Source organism: Mixophyes fleayi, chromosome 8 (assembly GCF_038048845.1).
Source record: "Mixophyes fleayi isolate aMixFle1 chromosome 8, aMixFle1.hap1, whole genome shotgun sequence".
In the NCBI taxonomy this organism is placed as follows: domain Eukaryota; kingdom Metazoa; phylum Chordata; class Amphibia; order Anura; family Limnodynastidae; genus Mixophyes; species Mixophyes fleayi.
This window is the reverse complement of record NC_134409.1, coordinates 49876418-49896770: the sequence shown is the minus strand read 5'-3', so window position 1 is coordinate 49896770 and position 20353 is coordinate 49876418. Positions and strand designations below refer to the sequence as shown.

At 39.1% G+C, this 20353-nt stretch overlaps 1 protein-coding gene across 2 annotated transcripts in view; it reads left to right on the top strand.

Moving 5' to 3' along the window:
• The window catches only part of OLFM3 (olfactomedin 3), a 171999-nt gene that overhangs the window by 77462 nt on the left and 74184 nt on the right, over window positions 1-20353 (top strand). Inside the window, exon 1 of one of the 2 annotated variants that reach the window (XM_075182559.1) lies at window positions 15885-16044. The exons of the other annotated variant lie outside the window; for it this stretch is intronic. Coding sequence (XP_075038660.1) covers window positions 15916-16044 — 129 coding nt within the window. The 5' untranslated portion in view covers window positions 15885-15915. Of the gene's footprint in view, window positions 1-15884; window positions 16045-20353 lie in introns of those variants that run through there. 2 annotated transcript variants of the gene reach the window in all.

Genomic DNA, 20353 nt, shown 5'->3' with positions numbered 1-20353 from the left:
GCTTGGAACATTGCTATGTATGTTAATGTGAATCATTTGCATATAATTATAGAATAGGGTCAGTAGAAGCTGATTTAAAATCACAATGTAATGTATGTATGAAACCTAGTTTAGATAAGATAGGAGAGGTATGCGTGGGTTAAACCGATTCTTACATTTTCTGTATATGATCAGTAGAACTGAGAATAATTAGGCATCCAGGCTGTACTATTTCCAGAATATATATCAACCTATGCTGCACAGATCGGCCAAACAGGTTTGAAACAGTCTATCTGTAGGTGGATGTTTACTGTCAGCACAAGCCCGTGTCATACTCTATAAACCCAGTGGGTGGGGTATTGACATCTAGGGCTGACATGTAAATGGAAAATCCAGAACCGCTTTCTCATTTTGGAGAGGCTTTTAGCATTCTGTGTAGGATAACACTGATAACATGGCTGCCATACATGCAAAATAGAAAACTTACTGGAGTGTGTTAAATTAAATTTAAGTTGGATTGCAATGTATCATTGCACTATTGGAGGATCTAATTTATACTACAGTGAGGTGAAAGTTGGGGGGGGGGTTCAAGGTGTAATATAGGTCCCTTCTCTAAATTATAATATATGGACTATGGGTTAATATTTAACATATCATGGTTATATTGTGTGTGAGTGGGGTAATCTATTCATTTGTATTATTAATACAAATAATTCATGATTTTTTGTAGGCCCCTAGTAGTATTTCTTTAGTGTACCAAGGGGCCACAAAGGCCTACATTACATAGTCTGTACCCTGTTATCCTGTATATCAGATTTATGTCCATGCTGGAGAACGGATTCCTCCAGACTGGCAATTTTCCTGAAACTAGATAAAGCAGGGTCTAACTTATGAAAAATCATCTTCACATCTTTCAAGTTTGCAGCAAAAAAGGCACATAAAAAAATATCACTATTATGGTTAGAGAATCATCACAGTTAAACTTATTTTATTGAATTTATCCTTGGAGGAAAGGCTTCAATTTGACAGGTTTCTGGCATGATTTCCCCCCCTTTAAATCACAAATGAAAGTATAGCATGAATAGATAATTTGTGTCAATTGTAATTTGCAAGTCCATCAGTATAAAAAGTGAGAGGGCTTTCTCTTATTATTATTCACCCTGAGCGGGATACATACAATGCTGTGAAATTTATTCCTCCTGCTCCAGGCCCTCTGGCAAAAGTCAGAGCCAATAAGACTCTCGGATTTATAACTTTCTGTGTTTCTTTTGCTAAATCAATAAGCTGCCTGTGTAACTTGCTGAGAATCTCATATCTTCCCCATGCGGTGGGGGCTCTGTAGAAGGTAATTTCACAGCTATAGGCCTGCCAGGCACAGCTAGCGGTTCTGCTTATACTTGTAAAGTTGATTACTGCCCTAAATACCTAACTAACTAGTTTAACAGAGCATCATGAGTACGAACACCTCAGGGGACTGCAGAAAGTTTTACCAACTTTTATGGTTTCCGGAAAATACAGGCGCAAGTGATACATCTGTTATAGAAATAAATAGGCAGAAAAATAAGATACATGCATTTATACAGTAGGTCGGACCCTCTTCTTATCTCCTATGGTCAATTGTTATTCTTGTGTAGTTCTTTATAATATGGTAAACAATTATTTCATCATATCACTTGTTTATATTCTAGTCTTACGGTCATGTCAAATTTGGACAGCCAATTGTCTTTCTCCAGTCACTGAAGGAGCATCATGGCCATCCATAGCAGTCTAGAAAAAATGTAACTAATGCGGCACATGATTAGATTAGTTGCTGTGGTTCATTCAGATGTCACATTAGTTTTACACTTCTAGCCTAATCAGGTTTAAATTACTTACCCAGACATGGCTGTTACGAAAAGAAGGCTTTATTCCTTTTTATAAAAATGGCTGCAGCGACATGCCGATGTACTAATGGTGCACTAAACTATTGAAGCAAGGGTCTTCCAAAACTGGACGACCACTTATGGTTCTAAACTGTAGCACTGGCCTCTATCTTGACTTTCAATAATTACCCCTACTTCAAAGTACCTGGGTACAGTGAGCAAGACTGTTCTAGGATCCATCTACCCTAGTGGATATGGTCTATGCAGATAGTGTAGCAAATCATGTGCTGCTTCATATAATAGCAGCTGATCCTGACTTCTAGGTAATGTACCAGATTTTGAACTGTTTGACCATGGTAGAAATTAGCAGATCTCCCAGAGTTTAGTTGTCTTAACTATTCTCCCCATTCATAAGACAACTTGTTACTCACCTGAAATTATGATTTTAACAATTCATTTGTAAGTATTTTGTTAATAAATGAGTTGCTATAATTAATGGTAAATATGCCAATTTGGTATTTTGGTAATTTTAGGCCTTTTTGGCATCTTTCAGCTGCTGATTCTTTTGTATTTTGTCTCAAATTTGTCCTGACTGTGGAAGAATACTTTGGGTCATGATTTGGATCCAGGGTGAAAAATACGTCAAGTCCAGATAATGACTTTTAAAAAAAAATAAAAAAATAGTTTTAATAGAGACCCTGGTGTAAGGAGCGTCACTTGCAATTCATTGGGTCCTGTCTTTATATTGCAGAGCATAAGAGGCATGGAAGGGCCCCTGTGATTGTCAGGGCTGGCACTGCCATTAGGCAAACCTAGGCTGTTACATAGGATGGCAATGGTTAGAAGCCTAGAATGTACTCATCCGGTGTTTTTAATGTCCCCATGGTGCCCCAACACAGAGTGCCTGCTTCTCAGTGTCATGATGGCTAGGAGAGTGGACTTGGGCTTTTATGTCACTGCCCAATGCCATTCTTCCAGACCAAAGGGAGCAGGAGCTGTTACTCATCCAGTGTGTTTAATGTCCCCATGGCGCCCCAACACAGAGTATCTGCCCCTGACATGGAGGAGAAGCAGCTAACAGCTTCTTACTCGTGAGGCTGTCGGCTTCTTCATCTCAATGCCATGATGGCTTGGAAAGTGGACTTGGACCTTTGTCACTGCACAATACCACTCTTCCAGACCAAAGGGAGCAGGAGCTGTTGCCGCCATACTTCCTGTTGAGGATGAAGGCAGCGCTGCTTAGGGGACCACTAGAGCTTCCACCTGGCCACAACTTTTTGCTCACATCTCAAAAGCAACCAGCCCCACATTAAGAAGTCCATGACAATGTTAGTAGCAAATTGGGGAAGGAAGGGAATGACTGTAAATCTTTCCCTATTGCTAAATTGGTGAATCCTGAGTGCTATTTTTCAATAGAAAAAGTCTTTTTTATTATTATTGCTTTTTACGTATGTTAATTAAAAATACAGCACTGATTCTCGTACAGAAGTTTCGGTCCTTCTATGGAAGCACTAGCAGTAGGGGAAAATTTATCAAGCTGCAGCTTTGAAAAGGTGGAGATGTTGCCTAGAGCAACCAATCAGATTCTAGCTGTCATTTTGTAGAATGTACTAAATGAATGATAATTAGAATCTGGTGGGTCTATAGCAGTCTTAATAAATTCACACAAACCTGCAGATTGATAAATTTACCCCCAGGGCCTTGTTTCTGTTTTTCAAAGAATTCTCTTTATTATTTTACTAGAGTAGCATTTATGTCTGTATTTTGTTCATTTAAATTTTTACTCAAAATACAAAGCCCATTCGCTGTACTAGAGGTAAATTTACCTAATAGCTCCTAAAACATGATAGCTAGAATCTGAATGGTTGATGGGGAACACCTCCATTTTTCCTTTTTAGAATTTAGTAAATCTTCTCCCTTGAGTTTTTCCATCACAATTTATTGATTCTTCTAAATTTTACTCTTGTTCTATATCTTACATGGAAGTACCTGTTCATACACTGATGATAGGTGTATTAGAGGTTCACAGAACATAAATTACAAATTGAGTTTCTAGAGCTTATCAGAACACAGGATATTTGAGAAAACAATTGTTCCATTATGTAGCAATATTTTATGCATTCATACTTCCTGTATACATTATGGTGACGGATGGAGCGGGGAGCCTTTTGGGCTTGTTCAGATGAACAGTTTTTCTGTTGAAGTGCAATTAACTGATTCAAACAGAATTTTCTCATGGGCATTTCCATGCTGCATATTGCATTGCGGTCTGTGTGGACAGCATGCACGGCACATCATAGAGATCAATAGATCCTTTTACCTGCTGTTTAATAGTGTTACAATCCTGGTTACGAAAACTTTATAATAGTGTATATTTACAAATGTTATACAAAGCATTTTCATACTGAATATGCATCAGTTTAGGGATGAGTATATATTACATATGAATAGCTGTATATTTTTCTACTAGTTAACCCGTGCATGATACTCATGCATTCTAGTCAAATCAAGCTACTTAAGGTGTTAAAAAGGTTCTTGTCATGCATTTGGGCCATAGCCCAGGCCTCCTCAGGGGAAGACTGTTACTTCCCAACGTAAGCGCCCTTTTTTAACGTGGTTTTGTCCACATGTCACCACCTCATCATTTTTCTCCATCACCTCATCCTTCATCTTTATCGCCACATCTATCCAGATGTCTATCCAGACACAGGGATCTCTCTCAGCGGTCCTGAGTATCACACTCCTCTCGCTCTGTCACCCCTGGCAACCACCAACCACTCCCAACTGTCACTTCTCCTTCAAGAAATATATATATATATTTTTAAAATCTTTATAAACACTTTTAACAAATTAAATTAACAAATTAAAAACGTCTTAGTATACCAAATTCCAGCCCTTTCTGAGTTTTTTTTTTCAACACACAGTAAGAATTTAGTAGGTCAGTGTATAACTTTGCCCAGCAGGTGGCGCTGCAGCTTGGTGTTTTTTTCCACACACAGACACACGCCACTAGGCTTTTATATAGTAGACAAGTTAACCCGTGCATGATACTCATGCATTCTAGTCAAATCAAGCTACTTAAGGTCTAAAAAGGTTCTTGTCATGCATTTGGGCCTAGCCCAGGCCTCCTCAGGGGAAGAGCGTTACTTCCCGACGCAAGCGCCCTTTTTAATGTGTGTTCATGAGGTAAAATTACCTCACGAAAATGAGTTTGATCCCTCAACTCGTAAATTTAGCCTTAACTTCCATCATCCCCCCTTCCCCCCGTGGGAGGGGTAGTAAACTGACTTCACTATTCTAATTTTTTTGTCAAATAATGTCAGTATACCAAATTTCAGGTCAATTGGATGAGCCCTTTCTGAGAAAATAGTTTTTTCCACACACACACACACACACACACACACACACACTAACACACACCGCTAGGCTTTTACTTTTATAATATTAGATAATGCTAAGAATTTAGTAGGTCAGTGTATAACTCTGCCCAGCAGATGGCGCTGCAGCTTGTTTTGTTTTTTTTTTCACACACAGACTAACACACGCCACTAGGCTTATATTATATAGTATATTCTTTGGTAATGTTATGTTTACAGTTATTTTGGCCACAATGAAAAGGAAATGTTAGCCGTGCTTGCTGTGAGTTCTATATAAGCTGGGGTTGGCTTCTCCTCCATTACATCATCACGCCTCCTCACTGTCTCTTTCCTTCTTGATTTCACTTACATGACTCGTGTCTGACCTTTATGCAATTATTGTGTAGATTGTAATATATATATATATCTAGCAGCAGCTAACAAGCTTCCCTGACTTCATCCTTCACTCTACTCTGCCCATACTTACCCACTCTCCCGGAATATCCGGGAGACTCCCGAATTCCAGGTAGGTCTCCTGGACTCCCGGGACAGCAGGCAATTCTCCCACCTTCTGCCCATTTCCGAGTGAAGTTGGCAGGATAGGAGCCTCAATGATGCAATTCGCTGTGAATCGCGTCAATCTGGCCCCACCCTTACGGCAAAAAGTCAATTTCTCCTCCTGGAAGAGGAAGGGAGGCCAGTGTTCACAAGTATTATTATTATTATTATTTATTTATAAGGCGCCACAAGGTTTCCGCAGCGCCGAACACAGTATAAACAATGGACAGTACAGGGAATAACAGTACAGAACAATAAATGAGTAATACCAAGACTTCAGAGACTCCAGGTAAAGCAAATATAATGGAGTTGGAGCAGAAGAGAAGGTAGAGAGACAGGAGGGAGAAGGGCCCTGCTTATAAGAGCTTACATCCTAAAGGGAGGGGAAACAGACAGCCGACACAAAGGGAGTCAGAGGAGGGGAACAAGCGCTTAACTCTACAGAGGAGGAGCTAGGAGATGAGATCAAGCATAGAGAGAGGGTTAGGTGGAAGGCTGGTAGGCTTTAAGGAAGAGATGGGTTTTGAGTGCCCGTTTGAAGGAGCACAGGTTAGGGGACAAACGGATGGAGCGTGGAAGGTCATTTCAATGCAGGGGGGCAGCTCGGGAAAAGTCTTGATTTCTGAAGTGGGATGAGGTGATCAGAGTGGACGTATGGCTCTGCTGCCCATCTGCTCCCCCTGGCTCTTGCACAAACAGAAAGATCCCCAAGGTAGCCCCCACTTCCTTTAAGAGTTGCACGTGGCTGTTTATTAAAGGATGAAAACCCCTACGGTCTATCTGTCAAAGAGTTACTTAGTTTTGTAAAATATTTTTAGTTATTTTTACACTATTCTATTAAAAAAAATGTTATTAGTGGAACTGAAAACGCAAGTATGGGCTTTCATATCCACTGTGCATGCATGAACTGAATACATGGGTCCCACATGCTCTAACCCAGCTGAGATTGGCCCTGGAAAGTAGTATGTTAAGCCATGCAGCTCCGGGTTGGTGTCACAATGAAAGCTGAGTTTCCCTCAGCTGCCTGGCCGATATTTACTTAATAAATGCCTGTGATTTTCTATTGCTGCAGCAAGGGCCGATGGACAGGTATCATTATCACTGATTTTTAATAAATAGGTCCGACAGTGTTCATCTGCATATTGTATTCAGCAGCAAACTGAAATTATTTTTAAAGGTTTGCAAATATGGCCTTATTTATATTTGTACCACTCCTTCAGAAGACATGATGCGGTCAGGAAGTACAGTAGTGCAATAGTTCTGTAGCTGACATCATGCAGCACAAGAGTCACATTTAGCTATAGGCGTAGAGGTCATGGTCTTTATAAAGAAAAAATGAACATGACATAAGTTAGAGTTTAGTAATACTATAATATTACTGATCCTTTAAAAGCAAGTCAAAGCTGAAATAAGGAACACTAAAAAAATCCAATAATTTATAAAATATAACTTTTATTACAGGTATATAAAATTCTAGCACTCCCAAACTGAACTGGGACTTGCAGCATGGGTATAATCCAAAGACAACTAGCTTGTTATATTATTAATTGAACTCTCATAAAAGTTAAAATTTATATACCTAGATTTTTGACTGTTTCTGCTTACTGCTTCCACGTGATGTCATCTGGCAATATCACCTAGCTTTCAGAAATGTTAACTATTCTTAAATCAAGATCTCATCTAATATTATATATCTGAGCCTTTTACATACAGTTATCTAATGGCCAGTACAACAGTGTACACTATTCTGTGACCATCGTAACAGCCTCATGCTCGACACATACAGACCCCATTGTCCATTATATAGTGTTCTATGGCCAGCATACTAGCCTTATGCCCACCACAATCACATCAAGTACCGATGCCCATTATATACTGGCCCTAAACTCTGCATGCAGTTTTTTAAAAGCTGTCAGAGATATGAATCTGATTGTGTGACATAGCCTAGGGAAGACATGGAGGAAAAAAATGCAACAATAAAACCTTTTGGGGCAAATTCAATTGGCCCCGTTACTGTCAAAAGTAACGCGGCTTGTGCACTATTACCGTTATTACGGTAATAGTGCGCGTAATTACCGTTATTACGGTACCTTTAACACCGGATTTCTGCGGTACGGTAATACTTTTAACACTGCGTTATTTTTGCGAGTAACGTGGCTAATTGAATATGTGTAATACCACCCTCAGAGAGTAAATTAGGTGTGCACTAGAAATACCGCCTAAACAATTACATTCTTATCTCATATAGGGGGTCTATTTATGACCCATCATATTTTCCTTATGTTAATTATAATTTTTTAAACATAATGATAAGAAATAATTTAATATGCCCATTTATTACATTTGTTCAGCCAGGACAGCAGCTTCGATAGGAGCCTGTCCAGGTGCATAGTCTATAGTAATATGATCAAAAGTAATAATATTACTTCTAGGTTCTGACGTGAGCTTTGCACAATTTGCGATAGGAAGGAGGGGAGAAACACGAAGCCTCTCAGGGAGGGATCCAAAGATCCCTCTCCTGTGATACTCTCCCCATATGATAGAATGGCTAAGGCCATTTTCAGATGGCGTTGGGTATCAGAGTCAAGCTCCGAATTCAGAGTTTGATAAATAAGGACATCTATGGGGTCTACATCTGTGATCGAAGATGCTGGGACTGCAGCAGCTATTTCCTATGTCTGCTGCAATCCTCTAATAATAACTAGGTATGATACTTTAAGTTTTGGTAATATTCTGAAGATGGCAGTTTTCGGGGGACTTCTCCTAATTATACATCAATGCATTCTCTGCCATTGACTTTCACATTGCCTATTGTATACTTAATGTATTTCATATATATTGACAGTTCCCAATCAAGCTAAAAAATCCTGTAAGTCTTACAAAAATCCAACAGTTAAAGGAAAAAAAGCACTTAGCGAATCAATCTGAAAGGTCTAAAAAATACATTTGATGGAACAACAACATTTTTACACAATGTCCTTTTTTAAAATGTTTTTAAAAAAGTCTATTTTGTTACAGTGCTTTCTTAGGAAAATAGACATTTTTTTAGTTGTCTTCTATTTTGTTTAGATGGGTTCATTTCCAATTTATTTATTATGAAGTGCTGATTCAGCAAGTAAATTCTGCTTAGAGAAAGGGAACGCAAATGTTCCCTTCCTCTCCGTGCAGGAATTGCAGAGTGGGGAGCAGCAGCGCTGCAGACAGCAAGAGGAGGCAATGGTGTCTATCCCTAGAACATGGGGGCACCTTTAAAATGTCATTGTGTGGTCCTGATATTTCTAGATACTCCACTGTCTGCAACCACTGATATTCATTTTATAGTAGCACTTACCTGTCCTGAAACTCCTGCTTTCTTCATTGGGTCACACATGCGAAATAAGATTTTATTTTGTGGGAAATATTTAAATGATTACATTTAAAAGGCATTACTGAGATAGGCTCAATGTCCCCTCACTCCCATCTTTAATTTAAGATTTAAATGAGGATTGACTGAGCAGAAGTTTAGGAGAATCATTGAACAATTGAAATGAATAAAGAGGAAGGTCCTAAAGTGATAGTATGCAACCGGTACTGAAATGATTTGCAAATCATAGTTATTATGATTTTCTCTTTATATTTCCTTTAATTTTTTTAGTTTCTATGTATTCAACATTTAACAATGAAACAGTTAACACAAACAGTATCTAATCTTATTAAAACGTCTGCAGCAATCTCACTTGTACACACAGGAATTGAAAAACATTGCAAGATAAATGCTAGTTAAAGCATGGAAAATTCTCACCTTAATAGAATGCTCGATGTGTGTTTATAACAATGGCAAAACACGGTCATTAATGCATCTAGCACTGTGTAGATAGAGTATTGGAAGGTAAACATATATCACAACATCCTCTGACATACAACTATGTCAGAGGATGTTAATTATATACTTTCCTCCAAAATGCAGCATATGAAATTGTAGGAAATGGTTTGTTGGTAGAGTGTGTACAAATTGTTGCTGCAGGATTTTAAACATTTTTCATGTGTTTATGCTCATTCCAAGATTAATTTTTACACCATGATGGTGCTAATGATAATGTTGGGTGCCCTGGAAGTAGTAATGAACAGAAAAGTGCATTTATCAGCTAAGATGTCAGAGAGGTAACTCATTGATGTCTCAGCAAGGAGCACTCTACACTCTTCTCATGGAATTGTAGAAGCATCCACAAAAATGTCATGATTATACCAGGATGACTACTCTCACTGCTGGGGATTGTAATGCCAAACCTTGACAGCAACATGAGGACTAATATATCTATATAAGATGCTAGACACCTTTTAAGGTAATTTATTATTATAACTAGTATTTCCCAACATGGACCCAATTTCAAAGCAATATATTTCACGATTGTTATAATTACACAAAAAGTAAAAACGTTTAATGAGTTATCAAATTTTAGTAACCATTTTATAAATATTCTATGTTCCCTCCACCTGCTGTACATACAACATCGAGACTATAGTTGAATTCTTCCAAAACGCTTCTCAAAGTGTCTTCATCCAGTGAATTCACCGCTGTGATTTTGTTTTTGAGGTCATTCAGATCAGTCGCTAATGGTTGCACAAACACACGTTTTTTGAAGTATCCCGACAAGAAAATGTCACAGGCTGTAATGTATCTTGGGGGTCAAGAGTATAGTGCCAAGTCTTGGGGTCCCGTGCGACCTATGCAGCGTTGATGCAGTGTGTCATTTAGAAAACGTTGAACCTGCAGGTGCCAATGCGGTGGTGCTCCATCTTGCTGAAAAGTGAAGTCATCACATTCTTTATTAAGTTGTGGAAGGAGCTAGTTCTGCAGCATTTCAAGATTGAGATCCCCATATGTGACTGTTAATTTTACCACTTACCATTAAAAATTGCTTCATCACTAAAAATCAAAAGCGGTAAGAAGCTGTTGTCTTCCATGTTCTTTAACATCGCATCACTGAATTCTACACACTTCCCTTTGTCATCTGCATTAAGAGTCTGTACCAATTGCAAATGGTACGGCCTCATGATTAAACGTCGCTTTAACACACGCCAGATAGCTGTGTGAGGGATCACAAGTCCTCGGCTGACACGACGAGGGGACTACACAGAAAACTCTCTTGAATTCTTCTAACATTTCCCACTGAATTGCATGGTCAACCTGTGCTCTTCCCCTAACATAAACAACCTGTTTCCTCAAAGTGTCAGAACCAACGACGAATGCTCCTTGGCATTGGCGGATCAATGCCAACATGCCGTTGAAACGCATGCTGCACCGCAATTACGGATTCAGTTTTGCTGAACTGCAGAACGCAAAATGCCTTTTGTTGTAGGGTCACCATCTTGCGAATGACTGAGGCTAGGGGCTGTTGGTGTGCTGGGAGAGGCATCTAGTGGTAGTGATTTGAAACTCTGTCTTTTAAGTGTTAAGAGTTTTATTCATGGGCAGCTCGTGATTGCAGAGATATAGCCATTTCAAATTGGTTCCAACTTTTTCAAACACCCTTTACATTGTAATGAACCCTCTACAGGTAAAGAAAGGATACTAGAAACCACTCGCAGTGTCTTACCTGTATAAGGTTCCGTACAAATTGGCATGTACAATTCATTTTTATTGCATGTTAAATTGCAAGTAAAAATGCATATAAACATCATTGGATACTCCTACAAATATGCTCATTTTTTGACACATGCATCAGTTGTTATGTTGTTAAAAAAACGCATATGTAAACACTTCTTGACTGCATCTCATTGTGTTTACAATCTGCTCCCATTGAAATGAATGTAAGTTTCTGAAACTCACTGATGCACATAAGGTGTACAGAAATTAAATGACGATTTTAATAAAAAAGCTTTACCAGTTAAATTATTATTACCTTTACATCCATGTGTCTACCTTGTGCTAGATATGCATCTGAACTGCAGAATTTTAATGCCGGTGTACAGGGGAGGGCTGGCAAATTTTGGCCCGGGGGGGCAAGACTCGACTCAGCAGCCTATTTTAATGGAAAAAAATGCAGGTGGCCCAATGACCCAGCCCAAGGTAGCTCACTAAGGGACCGGCCTGGGGAGCAGATGCCCCCCTGCCCCTCAGCCTAGTCTGCCCCTGACGGTGTATAGGTAGCCTAACAGCAGCCTTTTGGCTAAGATCAAGTGCAGTTGCGGCAGAGCTGTGCTTGGTCCTCTGGCCAGGGGCCGGGTAAGGGGCATTGAAAGCCTTGGACTAATGTGCCCCAGGAGTGGCGATTTGGGGGGCAATAAATCACAGGTCATGAACCTTAAATCACGTGATTTTGTTGATGCCTTATACCACTTTCTTTTATGTACCACCTCTATTCGTTGCCCTATCCTTTTGGCTGGGCGAGAACATTTTTATAATAGCTTTACCCACTCAGCACTTTTTATTTTTATAGTAATACACTTTTTTGTATGTCACTTTCACTTTTGTGTTTTTTGTTTCGCAGATTTTAGGGGTGCTGCTAAGCCCTTATGGGCTCCGATCTTCCATGAAGATCTAGGGGGGCTATGTTGCCCTGAGATTACCGGTCCCCATGAACCCCATTGCTGCCCTCCCTTTCGGCAGTGGGATAGTTGTCATGCCCTCAGTGAAGCTTCGGCAGATCCCAGAGACAAAAGGGCCCCCCTAGCCTTGCAGTGAAGGGGGTCTGAAGACCCTTGCCCCCTAAGGGACTTTTTGGTTTCGAGGTCGGGGATTAGGGCTTTTCCTCTTCAGAGGAGGGCCATTTCCGCACCCTTTGTTTTTTTGTTTTTTCACCTAATTCTTGCACTTAGTACACGATAGCACTGTTCACGGGCTTTCAATAAAAAAAAACCAAAACCGTATCCCATCATAAGAAGTGTTTTTTATACAGGCCAAGGGACTTACCACTGGCTCTGATATATTTTTTTTTTTTTTTTTTTTTCTCCATAGGTGGTTAATTATTCCTACTATCACAGTAGTTTCGAATTTAAAACTAAAATGCTGCGTTTATCAGTGCTATTTTATCCCCGTTATGACTTTGAGTGTTCTATAATAGCATTGAATTTAGGTGGAATTTTTTACTTAAATTTGCTACAGTTCCGTGAATATTTTACTCTAAATAAAATGTAGATATTTCTCTAAATTGCTTGTACCTTTACGAGTGTGTATTGATAGTAAGTATACAAATTTTATATCTGCCTTGGTCTGTCTTTGTATACTAGACACATGAGAAAGAGTCAATATTTCACAATATAAAAAATGGGTGGGTTGAGGGTTAAGAAGTTATGTAAATTATTTTTTTAAATATGAAAATGTTTCATCCTTTACTAATTTTTTAAAAAAACCTATTTTTAATTTAGGTATTTGGCAATTGGACATAATATTGTTTCCCACCATATCCACTTACTTGGAAAGATGGCAATTTGTGAAATTGTTCGTAAGATTTGCAAAGTCCTCTGCAGCTACATGAAAAGCAGAGCGATGCCAGAGCCTAGTGAGGATATGTGGAGAGTAATCAGTGGTGGAAAAATGGAAGGGAAGGTGCAAATTCCAAACCCAAAACTACATGGGGGTGCCACAGGAATACCCTTGTTTGTTATCGAAAAAGCTTTTTGTTCGATACCATATAATACAGCTATATCTAAGAAAGCTTTCATTTACTAGCTAAGTCATGCACATGGTTTAGTGGAATGTGCCTGTGGCATTTATTCTATAGAGGTTTCTGTAATGCCACAGAACTTACATTAGTGTAAATGTTGTTATAAAGTAAATGGTTGTTATAAAAATTAAAAGTAAAAACTGTGTAAAAAATTGTGCTAATTTGGATTTTTTAATTAACATAAATCAAGGTTTGTAAATAAATTGTATTTATTATATATATAAATTAATTAACAATTACCAAATATAATTAACATCAAGAAGCCAGAATTAGCAGCCAAAACAACTGACAGTTTCTATTTACAAATAAGCAACTGTAAAGGTTTTTGAGACCTTTGATGTGTAAGTGGAAGGAGACGTATGTTGGGCTTTGTGTGGGTTGTCTGCAGTATGCTATTATTGTGGACTGTGCGTATGTTGTAGTGCAGCTGTAGGTGGATGTAAGTACGGTGCAGGTGTGAGAATAGATGGTGGTATAGGCCCAAATCTTAGATTACTGGATTATGTTGGTGTATGTGGTGGATACATTAGACAAACAGTTTAACTTTAAATTTAACATTTTGTTTAATTAATCAGACATTCAGACAGGCTGTTTTGCAAGTAATTAATTAAACTTAAAAAATGTGAGATCTCTTCATCCTCTGCTTCAGCAGTTGCTATTCTTGATGCAGGTTAGCTGCTCCTGCATAACTCTTAGGTAGCTGGTGGCTTTCCGCCTCTGTGCAGGCAGGTCCATAAATCGTGTTGATGAGACAGCAGAACTTTACAGTTGTTCATGCTGCTTTTCTGTGTCCTCAAGTTAATCTCTGTTACTAAGGATCTAAAAGGGAAACATTATTAAGCAACTGAAAAAAACAAATCTCACAAAATATATATATTTTGATATTAGATATACTTACTGCTTCATCTCCACGTAGCATCTTAAGAACTACAACTTCTCAAAATTTGGATGTGTCTGAACCCTGTTGCCCTTTGGACTAGATGGCTGTGACATCTGTCTTGAACTCAACCCTCTCCTTGTCAGACTACTGTTGTGTGTTCGTACACAGGCAAGGTTTTTAAGCATTTATCATGCATGCTTAAAGACCATTAAACACACTTTGAAACTTATAGTCCAAAATATGATGCAAGAGAATGAACCTATACACACACACAAGTTCTGACAAGTGTTTAAGTCATGTCCATTTCAATGTTTGCTTTCAGTGTTTAGAAGTGTTTAACACATGCTAAAACTACAATGAAGGTCTATGGGAATGCTCACCATGTGCTTAGCAAGTATTCATTCCAAGAGCAACTTCCTTTGTCATTACCATGAATTACTAATGGAGGTTCAATTGTTGAGAAAGGAAAGCAGTGATGAGGGTTGAGGAAAGCAATGAGCAGTATAGAGCAAACAGTAATAAAGTTATAGCCATTATTAATGGGGGATTATTAATCCAGGTGGTGTTGGAGCACCCAGAGTTATATCATCTTCAATTCATCATCTAAGTTTATTTAAAAGGTGCCACAGAATCCTCAGAACCACACAAATCAACAAAATATAAGCAGATAAGTAAGAGGCAAGAGAAACAATAGAATCCGTAAAACTCAGTACAAGAAGAGACAATAGAGAAAGTAACTACATTAGAAGACACAACTAGATCAAATGACAATGGATAAAGAGGACTAGGAGATAAGAGAAGAGAGGGCCAAACTCATGAGAGCTGACTCTCCACCATGGCCTATTGTGGTTTATAAGTCAGATTTAGGGGAGAGAGAAAAGGGGAGAGGGTGGAAAGGTACTTTCAAAGCCCACACTTTGCTTCTCTCTTTTCAATCTCACTTGATAACTTGACTAAATTCCGCTTCCTATGTAGTAATACATCAGATAAATCACTAAAAGATTTGACAATCATCTTATTATCAATGTTAGGGTATAAATGAATAAACAATATGCACAGCTTGTTTACATTTAAAATGCTGAAGTGTAAGAGGAGTAGAATCTGTCAGTCACACAGTTTAAGAGGCTGAAAAAGAGAAAATCCATAAAGACTACAATGCATAAGAAAAATCTGCAAAGAATAAACAGATGCTATACAGTATAGTTGTTGTATCCACTGGAATCTCCTAGTATACTCACCTTATAAGATCATTAAGTGCACGTACGGTAACACAGAATTGCTGCAGAAGGCAAAGCAAAAGAAACAGAGCAATTTGGATCCCAAAAGGCACTATTTGTCCAAAAGATGACCATTTGTAAGCTAATGTATGATACATGACATTTATATTTCTAAATGTGTGTGTTACGCTTTTGCCAGACAGTAAACTGTGTGCTGTGGGCTGTATTAGGAAGTATTCTAGAATGTTTACTGACAAATGTTCAGTATGAGTGTGCGTTGAGCTTACAAGGAGAGTGCAGAATCCCAAGCAGACTCTCCTGTTGGATGCTGTTTGTGCCTCTCTGCAGTTACTCCTCCCTCTTCTTTCCATCTCTGGTGCTGATCAGTCACTATGAAAACTCATTAGTTTCCCCAGGATGGACTCTCCTCTCCTCACACTGGGTGCTCTTCTCAGCACTATGGCAATGATCTCTAACTGGATGTCCCAGACCCTCCCCTCCCTGGCTGGGTTAAATACAACACGTATTCCCACCAGCAACTCCCTGGTAAGTGCACACACAGCATGGCTGTACCATCCCACACCCTCTATAGTACCTTTAGTTGTGTAATCATTAACCCGTTCATTACTTGAAAAGATGTGCTTCAAACCGTCTCACGAAATAGCACTAATAATTAGCTTTAATATAATTATTTCTGATGCTAAATACTTTTCAGTAGATATAAGGTATTCCGTTTTTAATTTTTTTTTTAAAAAAGGAATTTGCTTTACAAGTTAGAACCATTCAGCTATAACACAGGCTAAGTTAATAGCGAACATTGTGTTGATTAAAATGGTAAAACACTATTCTCCAGTGGTAAATATTTGACATTTGTATATATTGGTATGGACATTCATAGTGGTAATCTTAGATCATTTTGTTTGATATACCTTGTGCCGTTTGCACTGCAGTGATTTCTGGTCTGTACATTTTGTGGCACAGTTTATGAAACTCCTTGCAAAGATTCTGTGCTGCAGGGCAGTGAAGGGGTTAATTCATGCATATGATTGCCAAATTAAAGATGGAACAGCGGCTCCAATTTCTCAATGTGAGATTTTAAAGTAGCTTCATTAAGTATTTAACGATGGATGTTTCAGCGGCGGATATGTTTCAGCTGTTGGGAGTGCAGTGAGAATATTTCCAAATCTCTCTAGAATAGACGGAGGAATATACAGTATATTGTTATTTTATGTAACCTGGCGTACTAAAGGAACATATTGGATCCTAAAGAGCTAAAACTTGAAGTTGAAGAGGTGAAGAGGCATTTAGTTGTACCCTAGAGAGAGTTAGCGCCTAAGGCCCTATAAAGGGCTCCCATGTGTCTTGGTTTCCCGAGGATGGTACAGTTTTGTGCACTGGATAGGTTTAAATAAAATTGTTTACTGTGCTATACCTTCACATATATAATGCATCTGTATTAATAGGAATAGTCTTGCAGCTCTTTTATAGCACTTAGCATCAAAGGGTGGCAAACATAGCTTGAGAAAACTTCTTCAAATCATTTGCATATCCCTGCTACCTACTTCAAAAACGTTAGTCACAAGCTAAGACCTCAAGTGCAGCCCTTCATTGGATATAACTATACATTTTAGGTGTACCATATGTCTCAAATATTAGCATATCATGCAGTGTTGCTGTTTACATTTGCATGTTCAGTGCCAAATCTAGAATTAAGATTAAATCCAGCTAGATGGTTTCATTTATGTGCTGCAGGGGAGGGGTCAGGGATTTAAAATTTTCAGAAAGATTTAGAGTTAGGAAGGGCGGTACATCCTAGCTCAACTCTAATTCACAATTTTAAAGCAAAGCTGCCCAGTATTTGTGTTCTACGTGTAAAAGCATATAGCATTTCCGCTGCATACAAATGAAAATTGCATTTGCACCTATTGATTTACAACAGGGTTTGTCAAGGTTCAGATTTGCACCCTTTAGCTGTATTTGTATTAAATCAGAAGTTGAGATAAAGCTAAAGTAATCTTGTCTATTCAAAATATGTCCCCTGTTGAATAAACATCATGGGTGATGTAGTTTAGCAACTAGTGTGTCTATACCTGCTCTACTTTGTGACTTGTAAATGTTGCTAAACTTGCAATAAAGCTAAAATTGAATGACGATGCTTGCAATATTTCAACCTTCTAAATTGCAATACAGTTTTGCAAAATGTTTATTTTGTCTTGAAACACTTTTTTCTTCTGAAAAGAAAACCAGCAGTTGAATGTACTGTGCAATGTCTGTAACATAGTCTGGGGTATGTGCACAAAACAACCCTAAGCAGACATAAAGGTCTCTTTGATCAACATTTTGGACAGACCTTCCTGGTTAACCCCTTTTACAGCAACCAATTTTTTTCACTTATGAGAGATTACATTTGGCAATCATAAATCCAGAGGTGTTTTATAGTGGTGGTAGTCACGATAATCCCGACAGCACTTACAGCGACTGTAAAACTCAGAATCGCAACTTTTACATTTAGGCTATTAAGGGGGCAATGGGAGGACCCGGCAGGTGTCTACTGTCTAGTCCTTCCTAAAACACATTACACACCCGTCGTGATTCAAAATGACAGGAATCTCACTGACGCGATGTTGTAATGCCGTAATTCTTCAAAGTCAGTTTTTCAGCAAGTCGGAATGGACTGCAGCTCGGATTTCCAGCATTCGGAATTTTACTGTAAATGCTGTCAGGATTATTGTGTTCACAAACTCCTACCACACCCCTTTAAAGGGTTTGTCCACTTTTGGACAATCCCTTCTCAAAGCAATCACCCCCATTCACACAGGAATTAAGTAGTTACGGGGGGAGGGTTAGTTACAAATACCTTGCTTGGAAAAGGGGTTGTCTAAAAGTGGAATCCTAAATTACTATTAGTGCTCCCTCCATATTCCCCTTTATAAAACACAATGCATTAGTTTCACCTGCATCTCAAAATTACAGTGTATGGATTATCTTCACACAGTACAAGTGAAAAGAAAAATATATATATTTTATAGTTCCACTGTTAGAGATAATGCTGCCTAAAACTAGTAGTTTTATTTTTGTGCTAATATTATTTTTATTAATTTTATTTGAAAGGGAAGTTTTGATCTCAACAGGGGGATGCATCCAAATTTGGCAATGCACTGTTCCTGGACTGCTAATATATGTCTATTTGTATCTGCTTTTACAGCTCCAAATGAGCTTTTGTGGTAAGGAGGTAAATGTACATATAAGTGTTCAGTAAGGGAAACACTTTAGAAGGTTTTATAGAATTGCTCTTTTAACATCGGACTCCAGGGTAAACTGCCTCTTAAGAAGCTTCTTGGAAGTCGCTGGGTCAGATATAGATATTACTATGCAATTCTAATTGATATAACTCTTTCAGTTACAAGCAACATTCCAATAACTCTAAAAGGATGATTCACATGAGACACAATCTTTGGTTATTGTCAGAATGTCTATCGCTTATTGGTGTAATGTAGGAGTGTGGCCGGGTCCAGGTTCATCTTTAAATCCTGGCGCCGGAGGAGTTAAATCACGGCATTAAATCACTGGCATTAAATCACTGGTGCTAAGCTCAGGAGTGTAAACATTTATATTAAAATGTAATATGTTTAATTAAAAGAAATTAACTATTTACCTGTACCCTGGAGGTCCAGCGGGTGGCCAAGGGGTTCACCGCAGAGTGGATCCCCCCCTGGCAGCCAGCTTGTAGTGGCTGCCAGTGGTTTTTGCAGAGTAGCCTCCTGAAATCACAAGAATCCAGGAAATGCAGTGCCTCCTGGGGGACCCAGCAGGCTGGATGCTTACTGGAGCTCAGAGAGTTCCAGGTAGTGGCAGCTGGATACTGCTGGTCCAGGATCTGGCTGTCTTCCCCCTGGTACAATTTTCAGCCAGGAGGGAGAGCCAGACCCTGATGCAGGGTCCCTGTAATTGGTTTTAGGTGGGAAATTTAAAGATAAATTAACCACCATAGACTCTCTGGCACCAGGGCAGGAGAGGAGGCATAGCTCTGTCTCCCGGCAGCCCGTGGATAGGGGGATGTACACTCCCCCTGCTACTAGAATCAATGTAAAAGGTGTTAACCCCTCCAGGCTGATTCGTGTGCAGGCTGCAGGAATCAGCCTGGACTGGTTAAAGGGGCAGGAGGCTGGATTACCTCCTGCCAGTTTATGGCTGTAAAATTGCATAAAAAGAGCCCTGTATTATACTTTCTGTACTTCTAAGTGATTACTTTTATCTCGAATTCATGTGTAATGGTCCTTGTAAGAACTCCTTGTGTATATAAATATCACTGCTTGAAAGTTCTGTCTGATGCCTATTGCCTGCTGTATCCTGTGACCAACAGATATGAGTTTACATCATAATCCATTCCCTGGCTGTCCTGTGTTGAACCCAGCATCTCTGTTTCAACGCTCTACCCATTACCAGGCAGTCTAGATCCATAGTAAGCGGTCAGCAGGTAACAACCAACCCAGAGCAAAGATTCGCTGTAGCAGCTATTTTAGCTATCCTAGAAGTGAGCGGTTCTTGGTGCCAAGAATTAGCCTAGTGGTGGCAGCGAGATTCTACTACACCTATTGCGCAGCTAGTATTCACATTTGGCGAGTGTCTGGAGACAAAGTGACACCAGTAGAACTGGTCAGTAACAGTTGGTTACTGACGGTGTGAAAGAGACCCAGATAAACTGTGCAAGAAGAACATCCCAAGAACATCACCTCATGCTTTCTCCCACAACACACCAGATGGCGAAGTAAGCTCATCCGGTCACAAGGGGTGATTTAGGTCAGAAGTGGTATATTTTCTAATTCACTCCAGGAATTTTCTGATTTTATTACTG